Below are 25555 nucleotides of genomic sequence, written 5' to 3' on the forward strand. Positions count from 1 at the left end.
AATGAACATTTCCATTTTCACTTTGCATCTTTATAAGATTTGAGAATCAATTAAAAATTCATATTTGCTAGAAGTATTGACTAAAAATTATTTATTAATCTTCAAGATGAATAAAACTTCAAAAAGCTTCTTGATATAGAATAAGCTCAAAGACTTACAACCGTTTTTAGATAATATGATTCAAACTATTTTTGCCTTGTAATTCTTCAAGATCTTCCAACACACAATATCCATTGATGGAATGGTTCTTGAAGAACTAAAATATTTAGTGTGTGTGACTTTCTAACATTTCTTTGCCAATTTACAATACAGAAAGTTTCTACAAATAGACAATGTTAAAAAAAAAAAAAAAAAAAAAAAAAAAAAAAAAAAAAAAGAGAAGATCTAGATGAAAAAAATGCAAGAGTAAGAGGAAATGTACTTCCATCAAAATAAAGTTGAAGATTTCGATCGGATCATAATTAGTAAAATCATTCTCTAAATCACGATGAACCAAAAAAAAAAAAAAAAAAAAGAGAGAGAGAGAGAGAAATCATCCCCCATGGTGGTATAAACCGAAAAATAGAAGAACTAATCTCCTACGTTTGAAAAAATATCTTGGGGTTATATGATTGTGCACATTTCTCTATTTTGTGTACCAAATATCCGCTGAGACCACAAATAGATTTCTTTGATTATTTATTTTGTGATTTTTATAAAATGGTTGGGTTTGAAAATAACTGTATGATTTAATTTGACACATTTCTAGTTAGTAACAAATGTGCTTTTGTTGTATAAATCACTAGTGTCACTATGGTAAATATAAATCATGTGAAAATAATCATTGTTTGTTACTTAATATTTGACATTTTTACAAAATGTTTAGGATTTGTATCTTGTTTATTTAAAAATCAAAATTGATAAACATGTTTTACCCTTTTTAAAAGGAAAAGGGAACAACTTTTATGTGACAAGACAAAATGTTGCAGCATTGCCGCATTGGGATTCCAATGTACTAAATATCTGCCAAAAGTGCAAAGGAAGTAAAGTAAAACTGTAGAAGAAGAAGAAGCATCTCAGCCTTCACTGCTTTTCTTGTTGGAATACACAAAAGAACTTGGAGAGACAAACATTGATTCTACTACCAGACAATGTCTTCTTCTTATCAAATTACATTTCTCTCCCTCTCCACCCCCACCCTCCCCTCTAATTTCTCTCTCTTTTTCTCTTTTACTACGTTAACAAAATGGTAATTTCACATGTTAGAGAACCCCCAAAAAAACCCTTCCTTCTTCAAACAGGACAAAAGTCAGCATCCATTCAAAGCCCCAACACAATGTAGTACACCAGAGTAATTGGTAGCGCTATCAACATTCCAAATATAACCCTGCAACACAAAACACAAAACATGTAAACAATGCATTAACACTTGTACATTTCCATAATACAACTTTCAATGCATGACGTACAAGACTCACCCTGTGCTAAGTATATCCGGATGTACATTGTATTCTTTGGCAAACACAAAAGGGACAATTCCTTGTGGGAGAGCTGCCTGTAAATATTTAAATAACAACAAATTCATTAGTTAAAATAAAGGTCAAGATTTTGACTTCCAAAAGTCAAACAAGTTTCTATACCTGGACAATGGCAACATGTAACAAAGTTCCTTGAAGTCCAACCGCAATCGATGCAGCCGCCATGACCGCAGGTCCAGTCAAAAACCTAACCGCCATGGCGAAAGTCGCAACTGAGTTCCCACACGCTATAATCTTTGGTTGCAATGCCATGAATAAACCTACAAATTAACATAGAAAACAAAAACACTCATGAAAACACTCGCCTCTTTAATAAAATACATTGTGTCTGATACTTATCAGACACAATGCAACTATCAAGGTCTGATACTATGATATAGTATCAGGCTTGCAGGTGTAAGTACTAGGTCTGTTAACCTAGTACTTACATGCTTATACCGTCTAGTGAAAAAAATGAGTACTAGGTCTGTTAACCTAGTACTTACATACTTATACCGTCTAGTGAAAAAAAAGTGTAAACATACCGAGACTAAACATGGCCATGCCAAGACCAGCATCGGAGAGAATCGCAATGGATTTTGCAACTATTGCGGGCATTTGAACATGCCATCTACAAAAAAGAAAATGATATATAAATCATTTGTATTTGATAAAAAAGAATATAAACTTGGTTTGTCACATACTTGAATGACACTAAGGACCATGTGAGCCCAATGAGACTTGAGTAAGTGTTGGGGTTTCTAATAAGTTTGCGCCACACCATGATTAAAATGAGTCGAGTCATGACACTAGCCGGTGGCATAGCCGATGCCTTAGGTTCACCATGAGGGCTAGACTTTGGGTGGAGCTCAGCAGTCGAGCTCGACCCGAGTTTAGACAAAACCGATGCTTCGCGGTCCACACCGTTCGGGCCTGGTTGGTTCCCGAAACTGAACTCGTTCCGGCCAAAATCGTCGTAATCTAGTTTCAACATCAAATGGGTTAGAATTAGTGGGCTTTTAATCAAGAAATAGCAATGTACTTTCATTGATTAGTTTAAACTAATTAAATATGAGAAAATGTATTTTCTAGTTTTTCACCTTTTGGTCCTATTTTTTAAGTGTATGAACATTTGGGATGATTATGGAAGATGGAAGGGAATAAGTGAAGCACATGTGCAAAGGGTAGAAACATGAGGCCCATGTTTTAAGGGATTCTTGGATTTTAAAAAGGAATAAAACAAGAATGAAACGTCGATAACGAAGAATATGTGATTAAAGAAACAAAATGACCAATGTTTCAGTAGATATGTATATAAAATAAAATTGGAGAATGTTTGACCATTAATAAGGCAAAGCGACAAATTTCAAATATCAAAATTTAACACGAATACTTCAGATAATACATCAAAAATGTTTCTGCCATGCGGTTTTATAAATTCGAACAAATCTGGATCTTATAATCTTATATACGAAAAAATTAATAATGATTCATGTGGAATTCGAAATAGAAATATTTCAAATTTGACCGAAGAAGTTGACTTCATGGGACGAATTTAATCATGTTGCAACAAAAGGAAGGGAAATAAATGAAGCATGTGTCCAAAAAAGATGAAGACATGCATGGCCAAGATTCAAGGGGACTCTCCGACATAATCAACAACAAACAAACAAACAAACACAACCATCTTGGAATTAAGTGAATCAAACCCAAGATTTTGGGTGTCGTTAATTACACTAATAATACAAAACATTCCCATAATATAAGGACTAATAAGCCATTTAGTTTTGATAACATTAGTCTTATTCAAGGGCACAAAAACTAGATCAAGAGTTCATGTGAGAAATGGAATCAATTTGGACCAAATCTTGGGGATACCCTACAAATCTTGAGTCCCTTAAATCAAGAACCTTCCAACTATAAGGTTAGAATCTTGAATATTCATGGTATGAAAGGACCCATCAAGATATGTAGAAAAAAACCCAACAAAAAAAAGTCGTTTTTTAGCAAAGTAAACACCAGAATTCAACGAAAATGGCTTAAAGAGACATGAAAGGGTAAAAAAGGTCTTACCTTTAGTGTGGGGTACACCTCCAAGATCATTACCATACTCTCCACCTCTAAACACATGAATCCCTCCTTCTGAAACAGGTGAAGCACTTGAACTCCAAACAAACATGTGAAGATCTTTTCCACCACCATCGCCACCACCGCCTTTCTTCTTCCCCGCCGGACCTGACACCGGAGAAAAGATTCCGGCATTAGTTGGTGCAGGATACCCTGTACTTCCCTGTCCATTCACCCTAACAGTGTTATTGCCACTCTCTTCATCATACCCTACGTTCCCAAAATTCGACCCTCGTGGGCTAACACCGCTAGCATTCTTCCCATTAACCATGGAGTAGAAATCGGTGTGGTTGAAGCTCGAACCCCTCGGAGTTGGGTTTCTTGATGACTGAAGAGAGTAAATCTCAGCATTTGTTAAGTTTGAAGGACGTGGTGTTAAAGAAACCCCGGAATTCATTCCGCCGTGCGACCGCCGTGAGAAGATCTCCGACCGGGAACTGGTGGATTTCCTCACAGTGACATGAAGCTTTCCGTCGTCTCCAACTTCCGCCTCCGTTTGCAGAGGCTCTTTTCCGTCTAACGACAGAATATCGGAATCAACTCTGAATGAAATAATCGAACCAGCAGTGTCTGGAAACTGTTCAGCAATCAAAAGACGAGCACCTCTATACTCGAACAAAAACAACATCAAAGTGTACCAAATAATACACTGAAGAACAACGATTTGAACCATTAAACTCCCGGAAAAATCTCCGTACATTCCTTTCAACAAAGGGATTCCCATGACGAGGGTGTTTGGAAGAGTCGAAAGTGAGAATAAAGTGATCGACCATTCGAGTGAGCCTCTAGCGCTAACTCTTGACCAGATGGCAAGAACCACAAGAACTATGAGTTTTTGCAGAGTGTCAGCGGCTATGAACCGAGTGTTCATGGTGTAAGGATTGTTGGTAGAGATGAAATGAAACGAAAGCAAAGGAACAGCAAAAAGAGCCACAAATCTGTTGATTCCTGAACATTGATCCGGGGTGAAGATCTTCCACCATTTTACTGAGCCATAGGCTAAGATCATGGCTACGTAGAGTGGCACAACGGCTGTGAGAACATGGTAAAGATCGGAACCGGTGATCATTTTTCTTTTCTGTTTTTCAAAATCGAAACAAAACCCAGATAAAACAAGAATGTAAGCTACAAAAGGGTCAAAACCCAAGTGTGATTTATGCTAAAGAAAAGGTTAAAGATGAAGAAGAAAAAGGTTTAGGTTTGAGGTGGGCTTTTGGTCCATGAAACCTGAAAGGAAATGAAGGAAGAAGAAAAGGGAGTCTGATTTTAAGGAGAAAGGGGGTATGAGGGGGAAAGGAAGGCGATGTGATGTGTTATATTTATGGGAATTAATGGCAGACAGGGAAATAAAAGCTGATGTTTTTGAGAGCTTTTTTATAGTCTTTTGATGATGAGAGAGAAAATAGGGGGCTCGGGCTCACTCAACCAACTGGACAAATACTATTATTAAGCATAAAAATTTTAGGCTTCGGTTTTTGTTTTTCCTTTGATTTTAAGGTATGATAAAAGAATTGTCTTGTCTATTTTGATGGTAATGTAAAATATATATATATATATATATATATATATATATATATATATATATATAATAGGAATAGTTTCAAATTGAACAAATTGAAAGAGTAAACATAATGATCCTTCAGATATTAGGATGAAATTCACTTAGGGTTGTTTAATAGTTTCTGACTGAATTAGTTTTAACTGAGTCAAGACCTGATTGGATTTGACGTTGTGACTGTATCTGCCTCTGACTGAAACTTTATTGTTTGATTACGCATCTGACTGACTATGTTGATTGCTGAGAATGATCATTTTATCCTTCTTTTTATTTTGAGCCAAATTAAATGTATGTTTGATTTAATATTTGAATAATAATGATGAATAGTCTAAACCAATAAATATGTCATTTTCTTTATATAAAATCAATTGTGACAACCCAAAATTTTCATTTATATAATTTCTACTGTCAAACACTTCAAAAATTAGTCAAAAACATTTCAGTACATTTTTGGCCGGATTTAAGCCGTTTGGGTGTTTTATTTTATTTTTTTAATTTTGTCAAACGATTTAATAAAATGAAGTGTCGTTATGAGTGAGGTGTAACAAGAAAATAAATCAACACCTTAACTAAGTGTTTACGGCCAAGTAAGGGGTGTTTGGACCGAAAACACCATTTTCCCAAGAACTCATGCATATAGCATGAGTTTACACACTTTTCCCTCATTTTTTCACTTCCCACCCCAAGAACACCAAGTTTTTTCTCTCAAAGTATCATAAGTTCATTTCTTCAAATCCACCAAAATATAAGTGTTTTCTTCATAGAATCTTTCCTACAACACTTAATCTAGTGTTTTTACATGATTTCATCCATGAAATCTTCTCTTTTTCTTAGATCTTCAAGTGTTCTTCAAGAACACCAAGAGCACACACTAGTGTGTGTGGCCGAAAACACCTTTCTTTGCTTCCACATTGTAAGTATCTACTTCCTACACTTGTTATCTAGTAAAGATACTTGATTTAGAAGCCTTAAAATCGTCTTTTCCAAGAACAAAGGGAGTTTTTGGTTTAGTGCATCTCCTTAAACTGAAAACCCCTAAAGAAAGGTCCCTTTAAGACCTCAAAACTCACTTAAGACTTCGGATAAAGCTTAGAACCCCTTTGCATGTTTGAAAGCCCTTGAAAAACAACACATGCACCGAGGATCCTGAGTTTTCGGTCCTAACCGAAAACCCTAAAAACCGAGAACCCCTTCGGACCGAGAACCTTTTTGGACCGAGAATACCATTGAGACTGAAAGCTCCTAGGAACATACCACTTGGACTGAAAGCTCCATTTGGTGACCATACACTCCTTTTATGCAATCCTTGTAATTGTAACACTTCCATATAAGTGTTTCCTAAACTATAAGAATGATATCCCTCTTGATTAACCATATAAACACTAATTGCATGCATATATGTGTCTTTATATGCTAAATAGGATCCGTGTGTGTGCTCAAGTCTTCACTTGACACTTAGCGTCTCTTTTCAATCTTACATTCGCACCACTCATTTCAGGTGAGTTCATACCCCTTAATTAACCTTTTAAATGATTTTAAATGCTTTTAGGGGGGATACAAGTTGAACTGTTATAGTTGTTGTATCAATCACATGTGATTAATAACTCGAATAGACTGTAAGATTTACTACTGTTTTTAAGATTTCTATCAAACCTTGGATTTTCAAAGTGTTTCAAACCTTTTTAATAAACATTTTAAATGTCAAAACTGTTTTCTACTCTTTTAAACTTGCATTACTTTCAAAACCATATCTACACCAATATATTTATATAAGTAAGACTTGAAGGACCTAGGACTGATAGCTCACCTATTTCCTATTCCTCGTTTGGTTGTGAACTTAGGGTATTCTGTTATTTGTCCGACTGTCGTTGAATTCTTAGTTATATATCATATATAATTGTGAGGGATATAAAAGTCTTCACTTCAGTTCAGTACCTTTGTGTAACAAAGGCATGCAACCAACATTACTATTTAACTATAATAGGTATAGTTAAGGATTACTGCTCATTACTGCTATTACAATGACACCTACCAGAGTCAATACAGTTATGAGTCAATACATGTTAAATACTATACAAAGAGAACACTAAATAAGAGAACACGCTATACATTATACCAGAATATACATTATACAATATACAAGAGAATATACCATAATTAGAATGTGACATACTACTTATCGATACGACACTTCATTGTGCTATCACAGTGTAACCACAGTCTCCTAGAGGGAGAGCAGACATTATATGTATAGATCTATACGGGACAGACACTCCCACATCCCGACTGCTAGCTACAGTCCGAGCCGACTAGGCCCAGGGGTGGCAAAATGTCACCATTCCACATATGACTTGGAAGGTCATCAGTTATTCGATCGTCAATTAGTATGGTTACATACGAGTTCACATTCAGATATCTAATTAATACATTAAGAATTAAAGGCAAAACAGGTTCCCCAAGGTGTATTGTACATTTAATACCACTTGGACTCTGCATTTTATTACACTTAGCCGGCAGTGGCACTACTGGGGTAAAACACTATTTTCCCATTACTTTACATAAATGAAGTCTAAAACTATATTTTCATACTGATAGTTTTACTGGGGAAAACTTTTACATATCAAAGGAACAAATATACAAACAAACGGGTCTTGGTAGAAGACTACTTTTTACTGGAAAATATAGGATTTTCTAGGGGGTATACTATTCCAAACATTGAAACCAGTTACCATACTACCTTGTTGTAAACATTTTTATACAAGCAATGACACTAAATACTTATGAACTCACTAGCTTTATGCTGATAAACTCTTTCAAAATAACTTGTATTCTCAGGTCAGCAGTAAACAGGTACAGATGTAGCTTTTGAGAAGATGGAACACATACAAGACTCATCTTTTATTTTGATTATACTTTTGGTGTCTTACAAACTGTACAGAACACGCTTGTATTACAAATTAGTATATTAATGCAATGGATGTTGTTGCTTGTCTTTACTATTATGCATTGTTATGATATTGTACATGACGTCCTCCACCCTAGAACGTTTCCGCCATTCTCGGTTTTGGGGTGTGACTTCAATCCTCCAAAATAAACTTTTAACTAAACATATATTTGAGTGTTATAACCATTAAAAATCTTTTGTGGAATCCACAGTTTAATATTTCAAACAAATCATTGGACTTTAAATCATTTTGGATTTCTTTTTTCATTCTATAAATTTTGTAATTGCTAAACGAATCAATAGAAATTACAAACAAACCATGTGTTGGCTAGATTTATGTCATTAAAAATCCATTAACCATGTTTTGTTCTTTATAATCCTTGTCCCTAAATTCCATCAAACTAGAGATTGTCCCTTCTACAGCTCCATGTTTCTGCAGTGCTTCTGGATTTCCGTCACAAATATGCCAAAATGATCAGGGGCAAGTTTTTTATTAGACAACTCCAGACCTGTGATTATGTCAAAACCGAAAGAGATAGTTCGGTCCTGCAAATAAATACACAAAAAGCATCTGATTTCAGAAAATACATACACAAATAACATCAATTTTCAGAAAAAAAAAACATACATATATGCATCTAATTTCAGAAATAAAAAAAAACAGAGGAAATAAGAAAGACATTTTAGGAAATAAGAAAAGCATTTGAGATATAATTGAATAACCAGGGGATCCCTTTAGGATATTACATAAGAAATTACATCGGAACTAGAGTATATCAGTATTAAGCAAGCAAATCCGTTGTAAAATACAAAGCTTGAACTGGTCTTGGTTTTTTATGATTTTTGGGAATGCTTGAACTGGTCTTGGTTTTTTATGATTTTTGGGGCAAATTCTTCATATAATTTGATTCTACAGAAAAATGTGTTGTCTAATTCGATTCTACACACGTCAAATGAAGAAATTAAGAGCACATACTTGATAAGCGGAAGTCCAGGAACCAAAAACGGATTCAGTAAGAAATCAATCTCTTCGATATGCATCAACCAAGTCGTATACGAAGAATCGTACATCATCATAGCTTCATATCACCCGAAAAAAGAAGGAACAAGAGGATGGAAAACATTCCCAGTGATGAATCGACTATCCTCACACATATGGGAGAATCTGGAAGGAACGAAGTAGGAGGCTGAAGGAAGAACGGGACTAGGGATTGAGAAGGAGAAGGGCACATGAGGGTAAAGAAAATGTGTTGTCTCAGTCAGCTTCATTTTTTTAATGACCGGGTCAGATATCAATGGACCGAGTAAGTGGTATTTTTACCCACAGCAAACAAACTGATTGGACCGAGTCAGACATTTTCGTCTGACCGGACCCGGTAAGACCACAATCAAACAACCCCTTAATCTATTTGTTATATCAATTTTATATTAATTTTTTTTTATGAAAACTCATCTTTTCTAACACATTATTATTATTATTATTTTAATTAAATTAAAAAATAATAATTAAAAAACTAATACAAATAAGAAAAAAATGATAATAATAAAAAATACACAATAATAAAAATCTTAAAACTGACAATTAAAATAAACTAGTTATCCAAAGATTAAATATGAACATGTTCAATGTAATCATGAAGATCAGATCGAAACTTGTAATGTCCCAATTTCAACCTATATTTGTCATTTGTATTTATTAAATATATCATAGTATAATTACATTATGCAGAAACATTTTGCAAATGCACGTGTGCCCAGTCGAACATTGCCCTTCATATAAGTATCTGAAAAATATTTATATTCAACTGGGTAAGCGGGAAGCTTAGTGAGTTCCCCAAGATATCATATACCACAATACATATACAATGCATACACATAACGGTCTTCAGCATAAAGTTGGTCCGCCTTCGGGCTTTAGTACGAAGTTGGTCCGCCTCTTTTTGCCTACAATGTAAAGCTAGTCCGCACCTTGGCCTTCAGCATAAAGTTGGGCCGTCCGAGTCTATTGGTATTCAGCATGAGGCTAGTCTGCACTCGACTCCCCGCATAATTTATCGACACATATACGACATACCAACAGTCCAACATAACAGGCAACCAACTAAACTAGTATAGTGGCCTAATTGCATACTACAAGGCAACTATATCCTAACATACTTAGGATATATACTAGAGCACATAATATAGTGAGAAAACTAATCTGGACCATTACTTAGACGATTCACAGCTATATGGGTGTTCCAATTGGCAATCCAACTTGGCGGGTAACGTGTCTAATGAGTATTAACCTATAATACTATAACTTGTTAATCTTTATGACGATTTGATAATGAAAACTAGATCTTTCATTAATCTCAATGAATACCGAGAGTTTTTATCAAATATGCATCAACCATGCAGGATAGTTGGGAGGCATGACCATTTCGACATATAGCCTTCCTAAAATCCAACAATCAAGCCAACGTGACCATTATAGACACCTCTCTCATAAGTAGATTAATCAGTATTACTTGGAAATACTGACAAATCTAGCATTTATAGGTTCCTAAAAACAATTATAATTACAAAATTAAGCTCTCCTAAAAGCATAGTAAGTGTAGCTGCACTTACAGAGGTTTCTAGCAAAAACGTGGAATTTTGCAGGTAGAACTTCGACCCGAGAACTTCTACTTCCTGAGCCCTCCAATTCTCCAGAGTTTTACTAAAGTGAAACCCTCAAAAGTCCGAAAAGTAACCCAAAAATCGAACTAGAGAAAGAGGAATGAGAGAGAAGGTGTGGAGACAAATGAAAGAGAAGCATTCTATATATAGCAGAAGTACGCGTCGCGCCCACCTACCAGGCGTGCTGCGCTGTAACGTCCCAAAAATAACAAGTAAAAATTTCATTTTTAAATAAGTCAAAATCATTCATTCATTATCTCAAAGACGATCGGAATAATAGTCTTCTCAAAACATCATCGTAATTCGTAAATATTTAGTGCGGAATAAATCTCAAGGGGATGTAGTGCGATCAAGCTAGGCTCTTCCTTATGAAACCAGAAGTACCTGAAAACATTTTAAACATAAATCGTAAGCACAAAGCTTAGTTAGTTCCCCAATTACCATATACCATACATATTATTAGACCTAGCCCTGCAGTATATTCCAACCCAACATTCAATAATGGGTCCAGTCCTGGGTTTCTTTCAAACCAACATACAATCATGGGCCCAACCATGTGGTATATTTCAACCCAAAATACAATAATGGGCTCAACCCTGGAGTATATTTCAACCCAACATATAATAATGGGCCCAGCCATGGGGTTTCTTTCAACCCAACATACAATCTTGGGCCTACTCCTGAGTATATTTCAACCCAATCATCTATGCAAGAGTCACAAAGATAGATAGCATTCTGCATAACACAATCAAGTGAGTTGGCATTGGTGCCTTCGACCCATAAGTACAATGAGAAAACTCGTCATGTTGTTATCGGGTAAAACATACACTCATCGTGCTGTTATCCAAAGCTCCTCACTCTAGACATAACCAAAACAATATCATTTAACAATTATGAAAATTTTCCAACTTAACATGTCCAAAAATAATAGGGATAACCCTTATTTGGGCAAAATACCATTTTGCCTCTTCCAAATCTTAAACCCCTCACTGTTTACCAAAAGTCAAATTGTCTAAAAATCAACGGCCAACCATTTGTTGACCTACGCGTTGCGTACTCTAGAGATACATTGGACGTAGAGCATTAATCCAGAAAACATGCCTCGGTTAGGCTACGCGGCGAGTAGCCTGAATTACGCATGACGTACTGCTTCAGATTCCAATACTCACATTAAACACTTATTTCATTAAGACCTTTGACTTAAAGCTCATATCTGGTTCCTAATAGTTCCATAATGGATAAAGTTTCCAACTTTATCCATTAGGATGGTCTAAACAACCAAGATCTAGTCTTTAAGTCTCAAAAGGACCAAAAATGCATCTCTCTCAACTTAATCCGTTGAGTCTGAGTCTCCAACCTTCATATCTGAATCAATATGATGTTTAGATGGATAAAGTTTCCTAATTTATCCATAACAAGGTCACAAACTTCCAAGATCTAAACTTTATGTACTAAAATGACCAAAAAGTAGCAAATATGACAAATAGCTAGAACTATGAAATCTATGATCACGTTAGAAGCTTTTTACTCACAATGGTCCATGAATGATGTGATCTTGTTGGATCTATACTTGAAATCTTCTTCTATACTCTTTGCCACCACCTTACTCTTCAAGATTCAACCTTCCAATAGAGAAATAATCCCATAAATGATGCCAAGGCTAAACAAAATGAGAGGATGTTACGGTTTCTCAAGAAATGATCTTAGGTGATGGAGGCTGGTAATGAGAGGGTTTCTTATAAGTTAGAGCCCTTAAATAGGGATCAAAACCAAAGATTTAGGGTTTAGATCTGCCCAGATTATGCTCAACGTAACTTAAATTACGCCTAACATAATTCATTAAAACCTGTTACGCACAACGTAACCCAAAAGTTCCTAATTTCCCCTTCAACTTCAAACAACCATCACTTTTTCGTTTCAACTCCGTTTTCGACGTTCTTGATATGCACGGAAAGGTCTTGAAGAGTCCCAAATTCCTATATAATTACTTTTGAATTAAAACATACCAAACTAAAATCATTATTCCATGAAAGAAGTCTGAAACATCACTTCTCCCATTTCACCCTTTGACTCTAAAACACAAACCAAGAGCTTGAATCACATAATCAATATTAACAACATCTAATAGGGTCTAAAACATATTCCCATGAAGTCCAAGGCCTTTACTTGATCTATTTATTGTCCATAAACCTGAAATAAGAAACTTCTCGAAACAGGATATTACAACTCTCTCCCACTTAAACTGGATTTCATCCTCGAAATCCGTCTTGGTTACGATCTCCGAAACATTATCAACATGTTACACAAGCTCCCTCTAACCACTTCAAAATCAAGGTATTTATACATAGAAGTCGAGAGATCACTCGGAAAACCCACAACTGCCAACAAACAACCCAATAACATGAAAATACTCAACTACAACTACTATCCTTCTCACACAAACTGTAAGACCTAACTCCTAGTGAAAACCACTCAAACTGGGTAACTTCTCAAAAACTACAACCACAAACCATCTCCGACAATATACTCCCCGAAACTGGGAACCCTTCAGTCTAAACATCAGAAATCAAATCGTAAGATTGATGATCATCCGTACGTCGTACCTACCCCTAGTTCCCTGACTACGAAAACCACCAAACCCCATAGAAAGAATACTCAAAACATCCCGATCGTGAATTTTGCCCAATCCCAAATCTAGAAATTATGCCCAAAACCTTGAATACACACTTGACTTCCTGACAAGTATTCACGAACATGCTGCTCCCACAAGAATAATGATGGTTAATCCAAGAATCTCACGTTGCATCCAAATCCCTCATCGGCTCAGGGGTACATTCATCTGAAAAATCACTCGAGACATTGACAACGAACTTCTTGACTCGAGATTTTACAACTTATACCCAACATTGGTAACCAAACTCCTAATAAACAACCCACAAGAAAAATGGAACCACATTTGCAAATATCCATCAAGCGACTTCCGATGCACAACTAATAATCAACCAAAACAAAATTTTATTATCCACATGCTCCAAACCAGTTGGTCACTAAGTCTTCTGACTCCCAAAAAATGCACTAACACCCACTCATGCCAATAATATTAATGATCAGAGACCTAAGAGTCTCAATCAAATGACGACCGGGTACCACTCATATGAGTCATACAACCATTGCTTCACGATACATCGTGGCACCCTCTAGCCACAAGAATGATAAACTCACCTTACTATGATGATCTTTTCATTATTCCATCATTGTCTTGAAGACTCACGACCAGCACCACAGGGGCCTAAAGATGCTCAACCATTAATCCAATGACTTGAAGGAACTAATCAACAGCCCTCTCAACACTAATCAAAACTAACATGGGCCATACCCTTCTATCATGCACGATTCCTTTCACATAACAGGCTACTACCAATGCAAAATTCGACGAAAACATGGTCACACACAACCAAAGAATGAGATGGGCAATTGCACTCTTCCTCTAATTCAAAGGATATAAACCAAATAAGAACCATGCCAATAACTCGATCCAAGTGCTCCTTCGCTATCTTTTTCAGTCCACATACACCTATCCCGACAATATCTAATGAACTTACTACAATGTACACCCTCAAGAGAACCCAAAACCAACCCTGGATCTAATGCACTCCTTTTTCCTCCTGACCTTACCCAAAGGGTGAAGTACCAGTAGATCTAACGAAATGAAAAATCTCAGTTGTTAACAAAAACATCCTCATAAATGTCTAAAACAAGTTCCTACCCCTTGACTGAGACTCAACAGATTCCACCAACACGTAACTAGCTCGATAAAACTTCCAAGGTTATCCAGAAATTTTGCTAAAACCTTGGTCGGGTAAATACAAATGCCAACCATGTCAACACGACATGCTAAAGTTGGATTATGCGTAGATACAAAGCCACGCCTGAAAAAGTAAACAATACCACTCCAACGTTTGAACTCCCAATAACCAAGGACAACTACAAAACCCGAGCCTACTATGAACAATAATTCGATAACCAATAATTAAGGATACCCATACCCATGAACCAAAAGGCTCAATATATAGATTTTGATGATAGGTTGACGCATCCCTTGAACTTCCACTGATACAGCTAAAAACTCTCAAAAAATCTCAGCCCTTGACGATTAATGAAATGGACCGCGATCGAGAATGCATTGACAACTAATCCACTGATCCAATACACTGCTGAATAAAGCCCATATGGAGCTACACATACCAAACTCTGAAGTTGATTGGCATCTCATCAACTAATCATCCTAGACTATAGATAGCAATCTATACAACGAGCCAATTAATGCTTTAACAACCGATACTCAACCTAAGCGAACCAAACGCCCCATGACCTAAACATCAATGATCCTGAAAGAAAACATTGGATACAATGAGCTCCTAGTCCAACAACTTCTTGACGTGAAGACAACTCACACTTTCCTAAGCACATACATCTGATGGCAACATGCCCTGCACGCCCGACTTGATGAAATCTTGGACCAAGGTCCCTATGACCTATTATTCCAAAACCAACAACTCACATAGATCGATGATCCTCCATGAAGAATACTTAGTTCTCCCCCATTTAGGGTTGAAACTACCTCCAACTAACATTGGAAATAGACCAAAACTCAAATCGGCTCAAACAGATACATAACATCCCTGACCCTTTGAATAAATAACGCAGCCCAAGATGATCTTCTAGATAAAGACCAAGCAAACTCAAAGAGGTTCTAAATCTCAGATAGAGACCTCAGAAACTCCCTAATTATCAATTCATCGTGGGAATCCTTCATAAATTCAAGAGGAATCGTTCCCATAATCGAGATACATTAGGGATAATAAAAGTTTTTCGTTCCTGATTCACTTCCCTGCTCACCTGAAACAATCAACTAGCACCTGACATAACTAAATTCAAAGAAATCGTGCCCTTGATCTCATATCGAGGAAATCATACCACAAGAATCCTCTTATGCGTTCCCATAAGGCGACACTTGTCACCAAAAACCGCAACTATCTAGCTACATGTTGGGTCTACATTCCAACATTGAAAATCTCATGTCTGGTTTCTCTTTCCTCTTCACACGGAAAGCTGGAAGAACACAACCCTCGTCAAAGATAGTGACGTCACAATCCATCTGCTAATCACTCAGCTTGCGACTACAATCCTCAAGCCGATCATCACAATCGCTTCCTTCTTGAGTCCTGCGACCCACTTGGCACTACCTCAAGAAAGGACCTAGAGACCTCAAAATCAACTAACTCACCTAGGTCTGTACTATTCAAAACCCAGGCTAAAATGGCCACTAAGGTCCAAGCAATCACCAGACCCATCCTCAGTCTGAAAAACCATAACCGATAATCTGATAATAACAAAAACATACTATAGTGAATCATGGTGCCAAATCATACAATCTACCCTCCTTCAACTCTTTAGAATCCTTGAAGTCATCCTCGATTCGAGTATGGATCCTATGCTTTTAGTAATACGGGCCCAATACTATCATCCACACCTATCAGTATTTTTCCTCAAGAATCATCCTAGACCGTCTAAGTAACTACTTATGTCTACTACCGTCCAATCAAATCACATATACCCGTCCTCAACAAATACACACCGCTAAACAACGCACCAATTCCTCTAAGGCCCTTCCTAGCCTCTCCCAGGATTCCCACCTCATCCTGCGATCATCTATTGAAGAACCCCTACTAATATTAGCTAACTACTTCATGAATACAATTACATGCAACAAAACTTAAATAATCTTTCAAATAAAAGACCCAACCCTACGACGGTTAGAAACAATAATTGCGTAATAGGGCCAAATCAATCATTCTATAATTATTTAACCCTTGCAACTTGTAACTTAACATATTCATTTAATAGTTAGCTCACATCAAGATGCATCCCACAAATCACAAATCAAGCAGCATTCGGGCAGTAACACTCTATAGGCCATAAAACATAAAAAAACATCCCCCTAAATTGCTTCTATGATGCTTGGAACTTCCACCAACACTGTCGATTGCCTTATGCATGCAAATTATACACAAAACTGGATCATATAGACTGTCGAATGAATGATTCTACCTTAAGACCACAACCAGACAAGGAACAGAAAATAAGACCAAATCAGTCCTTCATGGCTATATGATCCTAATATTATACAAATTTTAAAGCATAAACTTAGCAATCAATTCCACCAACTTAGATTCAAAATCCACCATACCTTTTAATTCCTCCCAGGCTACAAAGCATCACAAATCAGGCCATTCTATCCAACATTTGAAATCCACACTAGGATATTGTTCCAAAAGCTCAATCAACAGGCATATACAAACATCTCTCCTAACATTCTATCATGTAATCCTGAGCAGATCCTTAGCCTTAATCTAGCATGCAATTCTCATATATTCATGCCAAACTAATAAGCATAACACATGTATGGGTATATTGGGAAATATTTACTTAAGCTCGGCTTATTGCATTCATCACACCCATTTTTTTGTAGAAACCTTTTTTTATAAAAACTATTTTCTTTCAAAAAGTCTACTAATTACTCGTTTTGAGTTCAACCACACCCCAAAGTGTACCCAAATTCCTCAAACCAATGCTTTGATACCAACTTGTAACATCCTAAAAATAGAATGTAAAAATTTCATTTTTAAATAAGTCAAGCCATTCATTCATTATCTAAAAAACGATTAGAATAATAGTGATCTCGCAACATCAGAGTAATTCATGAATATTCAGTGCGAAATAAATCTCCAGGGGATATAGTGCGATCAAGTCGAGCCCTTCCTCTTGAAACCAGAAGTACCTGAAAACACTTTACATATAAATCGTAAGCACAAGGCTTAGTAAGTTCCTCAAAATACCACATACCAAACATATCATTGGGCCTAGCCCTGAGGTAATTTCCAACCCAATATACAATAATAGGCCCGACCCTGGGGTTTCTTTCAATCCAACATACAATCATGGGTCCAACCATAGGGTGTATCTGAGAGTGTAAGAATATGTGTGCAGACAAGGTTTGAAAACTCAAACCTTGAATTAACTTAAGATTAATTTCTACTGCTAATATTAAGAGTCCAGTAAAGTCTAGTAAACCAGCCATGTCTTGAAATAAGAAGTTCAACAAAGTATTCAAGTGTGTGCAAATGAGTATGAACAATGGAAAGAGATTTTAAGAACAATGAGAATGATAGAGAGAATGATTTAACTTGAAATATACTTGGTATTGATGTGAAAGAGAATGTTGTTCTAGCTATTACATTTCATGAAAATTACATCTCCTTAAATAGACAAGGAGTGATAATAGGACAAACTAGAAAGAGTGCATGGACTATGTAAAGTTGAACAGTAAAAAAGTTGGCACACGAGATTTTCTCGATCTTGTCTCATGAATTTTACAATAAAACAAGGATTAAAAGACAAGAAACATTAAATGCAAATACAGACTCAAAAGAGCACTAAATACAAGGTGTTTCTTGAACAAGTCTTCGTTTCGGATGTAGCTTAATTTCGGAACTCACCTTACTTCAAAATGCACTTTACTTCGGATTGGCTTCACTTTGGATTGCTAAAGGTTCACTTTTCATGTATCGTCAATCTCCCCGTAATTAACCTTAGCAATCAATAAACTCTTCACTTAGCTTCATCAAATACAAAGAGATAAGCACTTTGGAGCCAACTTTGGACATCGATATACTATCTGAGATGCTAAATGAATTTATTCTTGACATGTTTAGATGAATCACTTTGGGCAACATTAGTAATGAACTTCCAAAGAATCTTTGTTGGAACAAGGTGTTTGCTAAGAACTCTAAAGAATTCTTTTCAGTTAGTCTTCTTTTTCAGATAGACATAACCGAGTTACGGTTCTTCACTGGGGTCTTCTACTAGGATCTGTGCTTCAGGAAGTTCGGTAGTGATTTTTGCTAGAATGCTCTTTGTTTTGAAAAGGTGAGCAAATTCAATGTCAGATCTAAAGACTTCAGAAATATAATCCTCCAGGAAGCTTATTGCAGCATTGTAGGATCCAATGGTTTATTCACTTATTTGGCAATCTTGAAAGTGAGAAACTAAGATGAGAATGTCGTTTGGGTTTATCGAAGGAAAGCCTACATCTGTTATTGTGATGGTGGATTCTTTGTTCGGAGAAACGTAGTATCTGTAAAACATGCAGTTGAGATCGAACTTGCTCTAAACCTTATTACCATATCTGATTATCTTAGTAATTCTCTTCCGAGACCATAATTCCTTTTGGGGTCGTGCATTGACGGAGTAGAAGGTTCTCAATCTCTCACGCTCAGTTTTGATGATTATTGAGGATCACCAATCGGATGTAGAGGAGCGTACTTGATATAGAAATGACCATGTGGAGAGATTGGCAAGTCCATTTGGTCAGCATCTTGTGTAGGATTCAATGGTTGATTCAATTTGAGCGATCCTCGGAGCAGGAATTGGTGGAAGCATGGGTTGAGTTGCTCGGAATGCATCAATTGTCAACTTGGTCTTGAGCTTTGCCATTTCTCAACTTCGTTTGAACACTTATACTAAAGATGATGGCCAAGAAATCGAGGACCATTTCATCTTCTCCACTTCCGAAAGGACATACACAGGTTGTTTCTTGAGGCTTGAAGTCCTAAGATCACATTTTCAGCTAAGCCTTCATCTTCTTCATCATCTATGTCAAGAGGTTCAAGAGTTTCGACCTCAAGCATTTCATCATTGGTTGATTCATCTCAGAGCATAAAATCCGTGACAGGTTTCCATTGATTTTTTCTTTCTCTTTCTCCCCCTCTTGCATAGGACGACCCTGCCTACGATGCAAGCACGAAATCAGTCTTGAGTTACTCCAATTGTTCAAAGACTCGTTAAAAACTTGGGTTAAGTTGTTTGGTGAGAGCGTCGTATGCCACGGTTGTTGGAGCTTGAGCTTTAAGATGCGAAAATGTTTCATCAGAATAACGAGCATCTCATTGTATTTGTTGTTTGGAACATCCACAACATTCCAAGTTGCTCGAATGAGCTTGATGAATACCTCTTGCATGACCATGTTCATGGCATCCTTTTACGAATCACATTTACAAGTCGTTGAATCTGTTTCTCATGACGAACATGAGTTTGCTTGATGAGTTCATTGGTAGCAGTAATCATGTCGCCATGAATCTTTTGAAGGGTTTTGAGCAATACATCAATCCTATGGTGTACATGTAAACCCAAATAGCTTTGGATCTAGTTTGTCTAATAGGAAGGGTTTTGGTCATAAGAACATCCTATGTGCTCATACAAACCCTAATGCTTGGATCTAGGTTTCTTTATTGTACATGCAATTTATCCAAGACTATAAACCCTAGATCTAGCATATGATAATCAATATAACATATAATTAGGGTTTAGATCATACCTTGATTGTTATATAGCAATAACAACCTCAAATCCTCCTTGTAATGACTTTAGAAAGCTTAGAGTCACAAATGTCACTCCTCTAATGGTTCACAAACACCAAGAGCAAGAGGATGAAGAAGAGAAGAGAAGGAGGCTGCCCAAAACATGTGGAAACCCTAGAAGGAAGCTTGTCCACGTTTTTGGGGCATAAGGGCTCTTTAAATAGTGAGGCTATTAGGGTTATCAAACAAGGAAACCCTAGTTTGGATGCTTAAGCCCTAAGCAACCCATGGACTCCTTTCCTTAAAGGCCTTGAACGATTTCCAATGGGTTTCCCCATAGAATTCGTCCAACCTTATAATATAAGGCAATCCATAGCCCAATTGCAATTATCTTATAATTACAATTCCAGTCCCTTAAGTTTAATTAATCTCTTTTAGTCATAAACTTAATTCTTATTAATTCTTGACTAATATTAATTAAACAATATGATTTCTCCTTTAATATATTATTCCCATAATATATTAATAAATCATATTTAATCCTTTCTCTCCATAATTCATCCTATCAAGTTGCTTTGGTGAAGGCAACCCAAAAGGACCATGCACCATCGGGTCAAGTACATACCAAAACAGTTATGGACTTAGACACTAATCCAACAGTCTCCCACTTGGATAAGTCTAATAACTATTCTGCGTACGACTTCAGATCCTGATCTGCAATCGTAGCTTTCCAAAGCCGCTGTCAACTCTGATCCTATCAAATACGCGTGTCCTTTAGACAAGGGATCATATATTCCTCCAATCTAGATATCGTATAAGACATGATTTCTAATCATTCTCTCTGTACCATTTCTCAACTTCCGATTTATGACGACTGACTAATTGAACAAATCAAATTAGCCCTAGCCCGACCGAGCATTTACGTTTGCCATCACTAAATCATCGAGGGGCCCAAAGATATCGCTTTTATCCTTCTTTGGATAAAAGGAACGGATAAACTTTGATTCAATGCTCGCTTGCACTCACTCACCGAATCACACACAACAATATGTTTTATGACACCAAGTTACTGGTGCGTTTACATATTATCAATGTGCAACCGATTTGCAAGATACAACTCACACATCTCGGTTTCAAGAATATAAGATATTATCGTCTCACCAATCACTTGTGATACAATTCATGGAGTGATCCAAGTGAGCGTGGGTTTAATCCAATGCTCAAATCATATTCATAAGCACTCATGAACATTGCATCAAACATTTGCTTATGTCTAATACTATTTAGACAATCCACACACCAATTCATGACAGTCTTTATTCATACCTACTTCCAACATATGAACGACTGTGGCCCGTTCGAACAATTTGACTGTTCTAAACCAATTAAATTATTCAGGAAGTTAAAACATGCAAAGTGAAACACAAAGATAATACTAATCCCATATGGCCTCAAACCTTTTGAGCATAAATAAAACACCTTTTATTTATCACCATATCGATTACTCATTATTTTTTGTTTCGGGTAATCAACTTCTTACTTGAATTATTACATTTGTCCCATGCTCTTAGCATGCACATAATGTTTACCTATGGTTCTTACTTTGTGAAATAGATCAAATGAACACATTTCCAATCATACTCATTTCACAACTCCAAATCCTTTTTCATAAGTGAAAGAATATCAAATTCTCGCCACTTATAGAATATGTTAGATTCTAACATTTTATGCAATGATCCCTTTCGTAATGTCATAGCACAAAAGTCACAAAGACTATTGCCAACGATGTTACAAAGTCCTCTATTAGAGATTGTTACAATACAATTCTTTGGATATGATGTCTCTCACTCAAAGTACATTCCTTTGAACATCCTTTTGCATAAAAGTTTCTAATCTAGACATAGATTTTCAATATTTAATTCCCAATATGGACACGTTTCCATATTTTCCATATGACAACTCATTCTTAATAGAATCTTATCTATTCATAATAATGTCGATATGGTCCATTCAATACTATACTTCCAACTACTCACAAGTGACCAATCCTCGACGAACTTTGGATTGTCCTTTGATAGTTGTTTAATTATCTTTGTCAAAACCGATTCTTGTCCTTCTTCCCTCTAAATGCGCTAGACATTTAGAAAATTTTAGAATGGTCAAATATTATAGCATTTTCAATCGATCCCATACCCGAAGCGTATTGGACACGATGCATAATGTCTTACATGAAGATTTAATACTTTATTAATCTTCTGCCATAATATTCTATGTGCTACGTTCTCAACATTCAAACTATGAAGAGGAATGTCGTAATCATAGTTGAAAATTTGAGAACACACTATGTATCCTTGACTAAATTATTAACATTCCACAACTTAAGCCTTTAGATTTGAAATGAAGCATAATATTCTTTCCTTTAATTATAGCAAAACAACTTTTCAACTATTGCGACTTTGCAAAGTATAACTCTTGTTTTCTATAATTAATATTGCTAACTTGCAATACTTTCCATAATAATCATACAATCATAACATTTATGCTCCCACTATCATGATGATTATTATAAACATAACACTTATGCTCCCACTAGCTTTGACATGTATTTAGAAACCAACTTAACTTCCAGAAAAACATACTTGTTGAATTTCTTAAGTTCATGTTACTAATACCTAATGCTTTGATAATCCTTTATCTAAGCTTATACACCTTTCCCTTAGATAGCTTATATGTGTGTCTAAACAATTCATACTAATTGCCAAATCTCACAATTCAAATCATGGAAAGGGATACCGTAACCATAATCGAATTCGAGAATTCAATTTCACAATCACTATCTTCTTAAAATCTTTGTTAGTGAAAGCATTTCCTCACAATCACTTTCATGAAGGAGGGAATCTTATGACACTTAGATTTTAATGGTGTATGTGTTCCTTGTTGGATTAATGTCTAAGTCCATAACTATATTTGGTATGTACTTGACCCGACCCGGCATGGTCCATTTGGGTTGCGCTTCACCGGCACAATTTATATGGATAGTATTTTGAGAATAGTATATTTATGATTTATATTAATATATTATAATTTATAATATATTAATATAATCATATTATTTAATTAGTATTGATCAAGAATTAACTTATAATTAATTAAGTGATCAAAATGAACTAATTAAATATGGACTCTTAGATATATATGTGTAGTGGGCCAAGTTCATTTAGGTTGGGCTAAGTCTTCATGGATAGTCCGTGGAGCTTTAACCCATGGATCCTAGGAAATGAAAGGTCATGGGTATTAGGGTTTAACCCTAATCCTCCACACTATATAAAGATGTCATTGGTTGGTGAAATGGGCACTAGTGTAGGTACACTAAGAAGGGCTGGCCGATTTCACTAGAGAGAACCAAGTATCCATATTCTCTAAAGTCTTCCAAGGTGCTTTTGGTGATTTGTGATTCCACTTGAGGCTTCCACACTATTGGGGCTAAGCTCTTAAAGCTTGAAGACATCAAGCTACATCAAAAAGGTATGTCATCTAACTAGTCTTTGTAGTATAGTTGCTTCATAATATGCTAGTTAGGATTAAAGCCTTGGAAAGTTCTTATTTGCATGTATAATAGAGAAAACATAGATCCAAGGTTTATAGGGTTGCATGTACACCATAGGAGTGTTAGAATGCTCAAAACCCAACATTCCTATCCATGTGAATTTGTTAAAACCAAAGTTTGCGACAAATTCAAACTCATATGGACCGAACTTTCTTAATCTTGATTTCTTGCCTTATGGTAGCACAGCTGCCCACCATGTCTTCCAAGTAGTCAAGCAGCTCACCTTTTCCTATCAATGTACTTTTCATTGATCAAGGTCCTTTCCTTTTATGAATTCAAATGGGAAGTCATAGGGCTCACATGCATAATTAACTCAATTGGAACGGCATAGAAACAATATAGTGTCAACACGATAGGTTGTAAACCTCAACTCGTGTGCTAGTGATGATCAACGAGGTCTATTTTTGATTTGTTCTTGAAACCTTTCAAGACCATTAAGACTCCCACTGACTCCTTGACATATAAGATTCTCTTGTCAATAATCATTTCTTGACGAACAAATATTCAAGAGTTAGTGCAGTTTTATCAAAACACTTCATAAATAGGTCCTAGTTGGTCTTTGTCTTATCCAATACATCACAACTTTCCTCATTTGATGAATGTTATAAACCTTCTTAATACTTATCACTCAATGTCACAATCTTAACTGTAAGACTTGTTTTGGAATGAAGTATGATTGACTTCTTGATTTAACCACTTCTTCAATTCTTGATTCCTCTTCTTAGACATACAATTATACTAAGACTCACTTAGAGGATCAATTGAGATATGGTTCTAAATCATTAAGACCTATCATAAAGCGTAAAAGGTACTCTCCCTTCTTCTTAGAATGGAGAAACTTTTATCTTTCTGCCTACTTGATTCTTCTTATTCGTTCTGCTATTGATTTAAACATTTTCAATCAATTCAGAATTACACTTAATCTTATAAGTATAATCATATTTACTAAACCTTTAGTAAATCATGACAAATATCTTTGTTACTCTTATGGTGGACTTTGATAAACACACAACTTTGTGTACTTGATCTCCTAGTCCTTCATTTGACACTTTGTCAATGAATTAGTCTAATTTCCAAATATGAAATTTATCATTCATCATGCAACCAAGTTGCATGATTCCAAGTTTCTGTCCAATTGAAACTTGGGCGATGAGAAACTCTCCTTATTTGGTAAATTTTCGATATTTTCATAATTAAGAATCAAATCCATTCTTTCTAATAATAGAAACATTCAAACATCAATTTTTCATACACGCCATTGCAAGGATAAATAAATAATATAAAGTCAAAATTTATTTTATTGCGGAAAATTTTTGTCCTTACAATGCAATTCATTGAAAAACTATGCTAATACATATTTCTTAGCAATCTAATTCTAACTCTAAGTAGTAGCTCAAGAATCTAATCTTCAAGTAATGCGATCGAAATCCATTTCTTCACGGTTAGATTCTGCTCACTTCTTCCCTTAAGCTTCCTCTCTTTTCTTTGATCCTACGAAACATCAATCGTAATCTTATCACATTATGTATTAAGAATCTAGAATAGAAGCTTAAAATAGTTAGTCAATGGATTTTACCTAAAGCAGAGCCATACGTTTTGACTCTCCCATCTCTTAGATCTCTTAGGTAAATATGTCAGCTTCGTCTCCAATGCCCCTTCTCTTGGCAATAAAAGTAAATTGACTCTTTTGGAACAGGACATGGAACTACTTCAGACATTGCCTTTCTCTTATGATCAAATTTT

General features: G+C 35.9%; 1 protein-coding gene across 1 annotated transcript; it reads right to left on the reverse strand.

Moving 5' to 3' along the window:
* Positions 1-1023: 1023 nt before the first annotated feature.
* On the reverse strand, positions 1024-4947 carry LOC145054999 (putative auxin efflux carrier component 1b). Its single transcript, XM_079003281.1, has 6 exons — positions 3570-4947; positions 2201-2477; positions 2042-2127; positions 1620-1777; positions 1458-1534; positions 1024-1366 (listed from the first exon to the last, which is right to left on the reverse strand). Exons 1-6 carry the CDS (start codon positions 4690-4692, stop codon positions 1300-1302), a joined length of 1788 nt encoding a protein of 595 aa, XP_078859407.1. The 5' UTR covers positions 4693-4947; the 3' UTR covers positions 1024-1299.
* Between the last annotated feature and the right edge of the window lie 20608 nt (positions 4948-25555).

This window comes from Lactuca serriola, chromosome 5 (assembly GCF_051521515.1).
Source record: "Lactuca serriola cultivar US96UC23 chromosome 5, Lser_US96UC23_V15, whole genome shotgun sequence".
In the NCBI taxonomy this organism is placed as follows: Eukaryota; Viridiplantae; Streptophyta; class Magnoliopsida; order Asterales; family Asteraceae; genus Lactuca; species Lactuca serriola.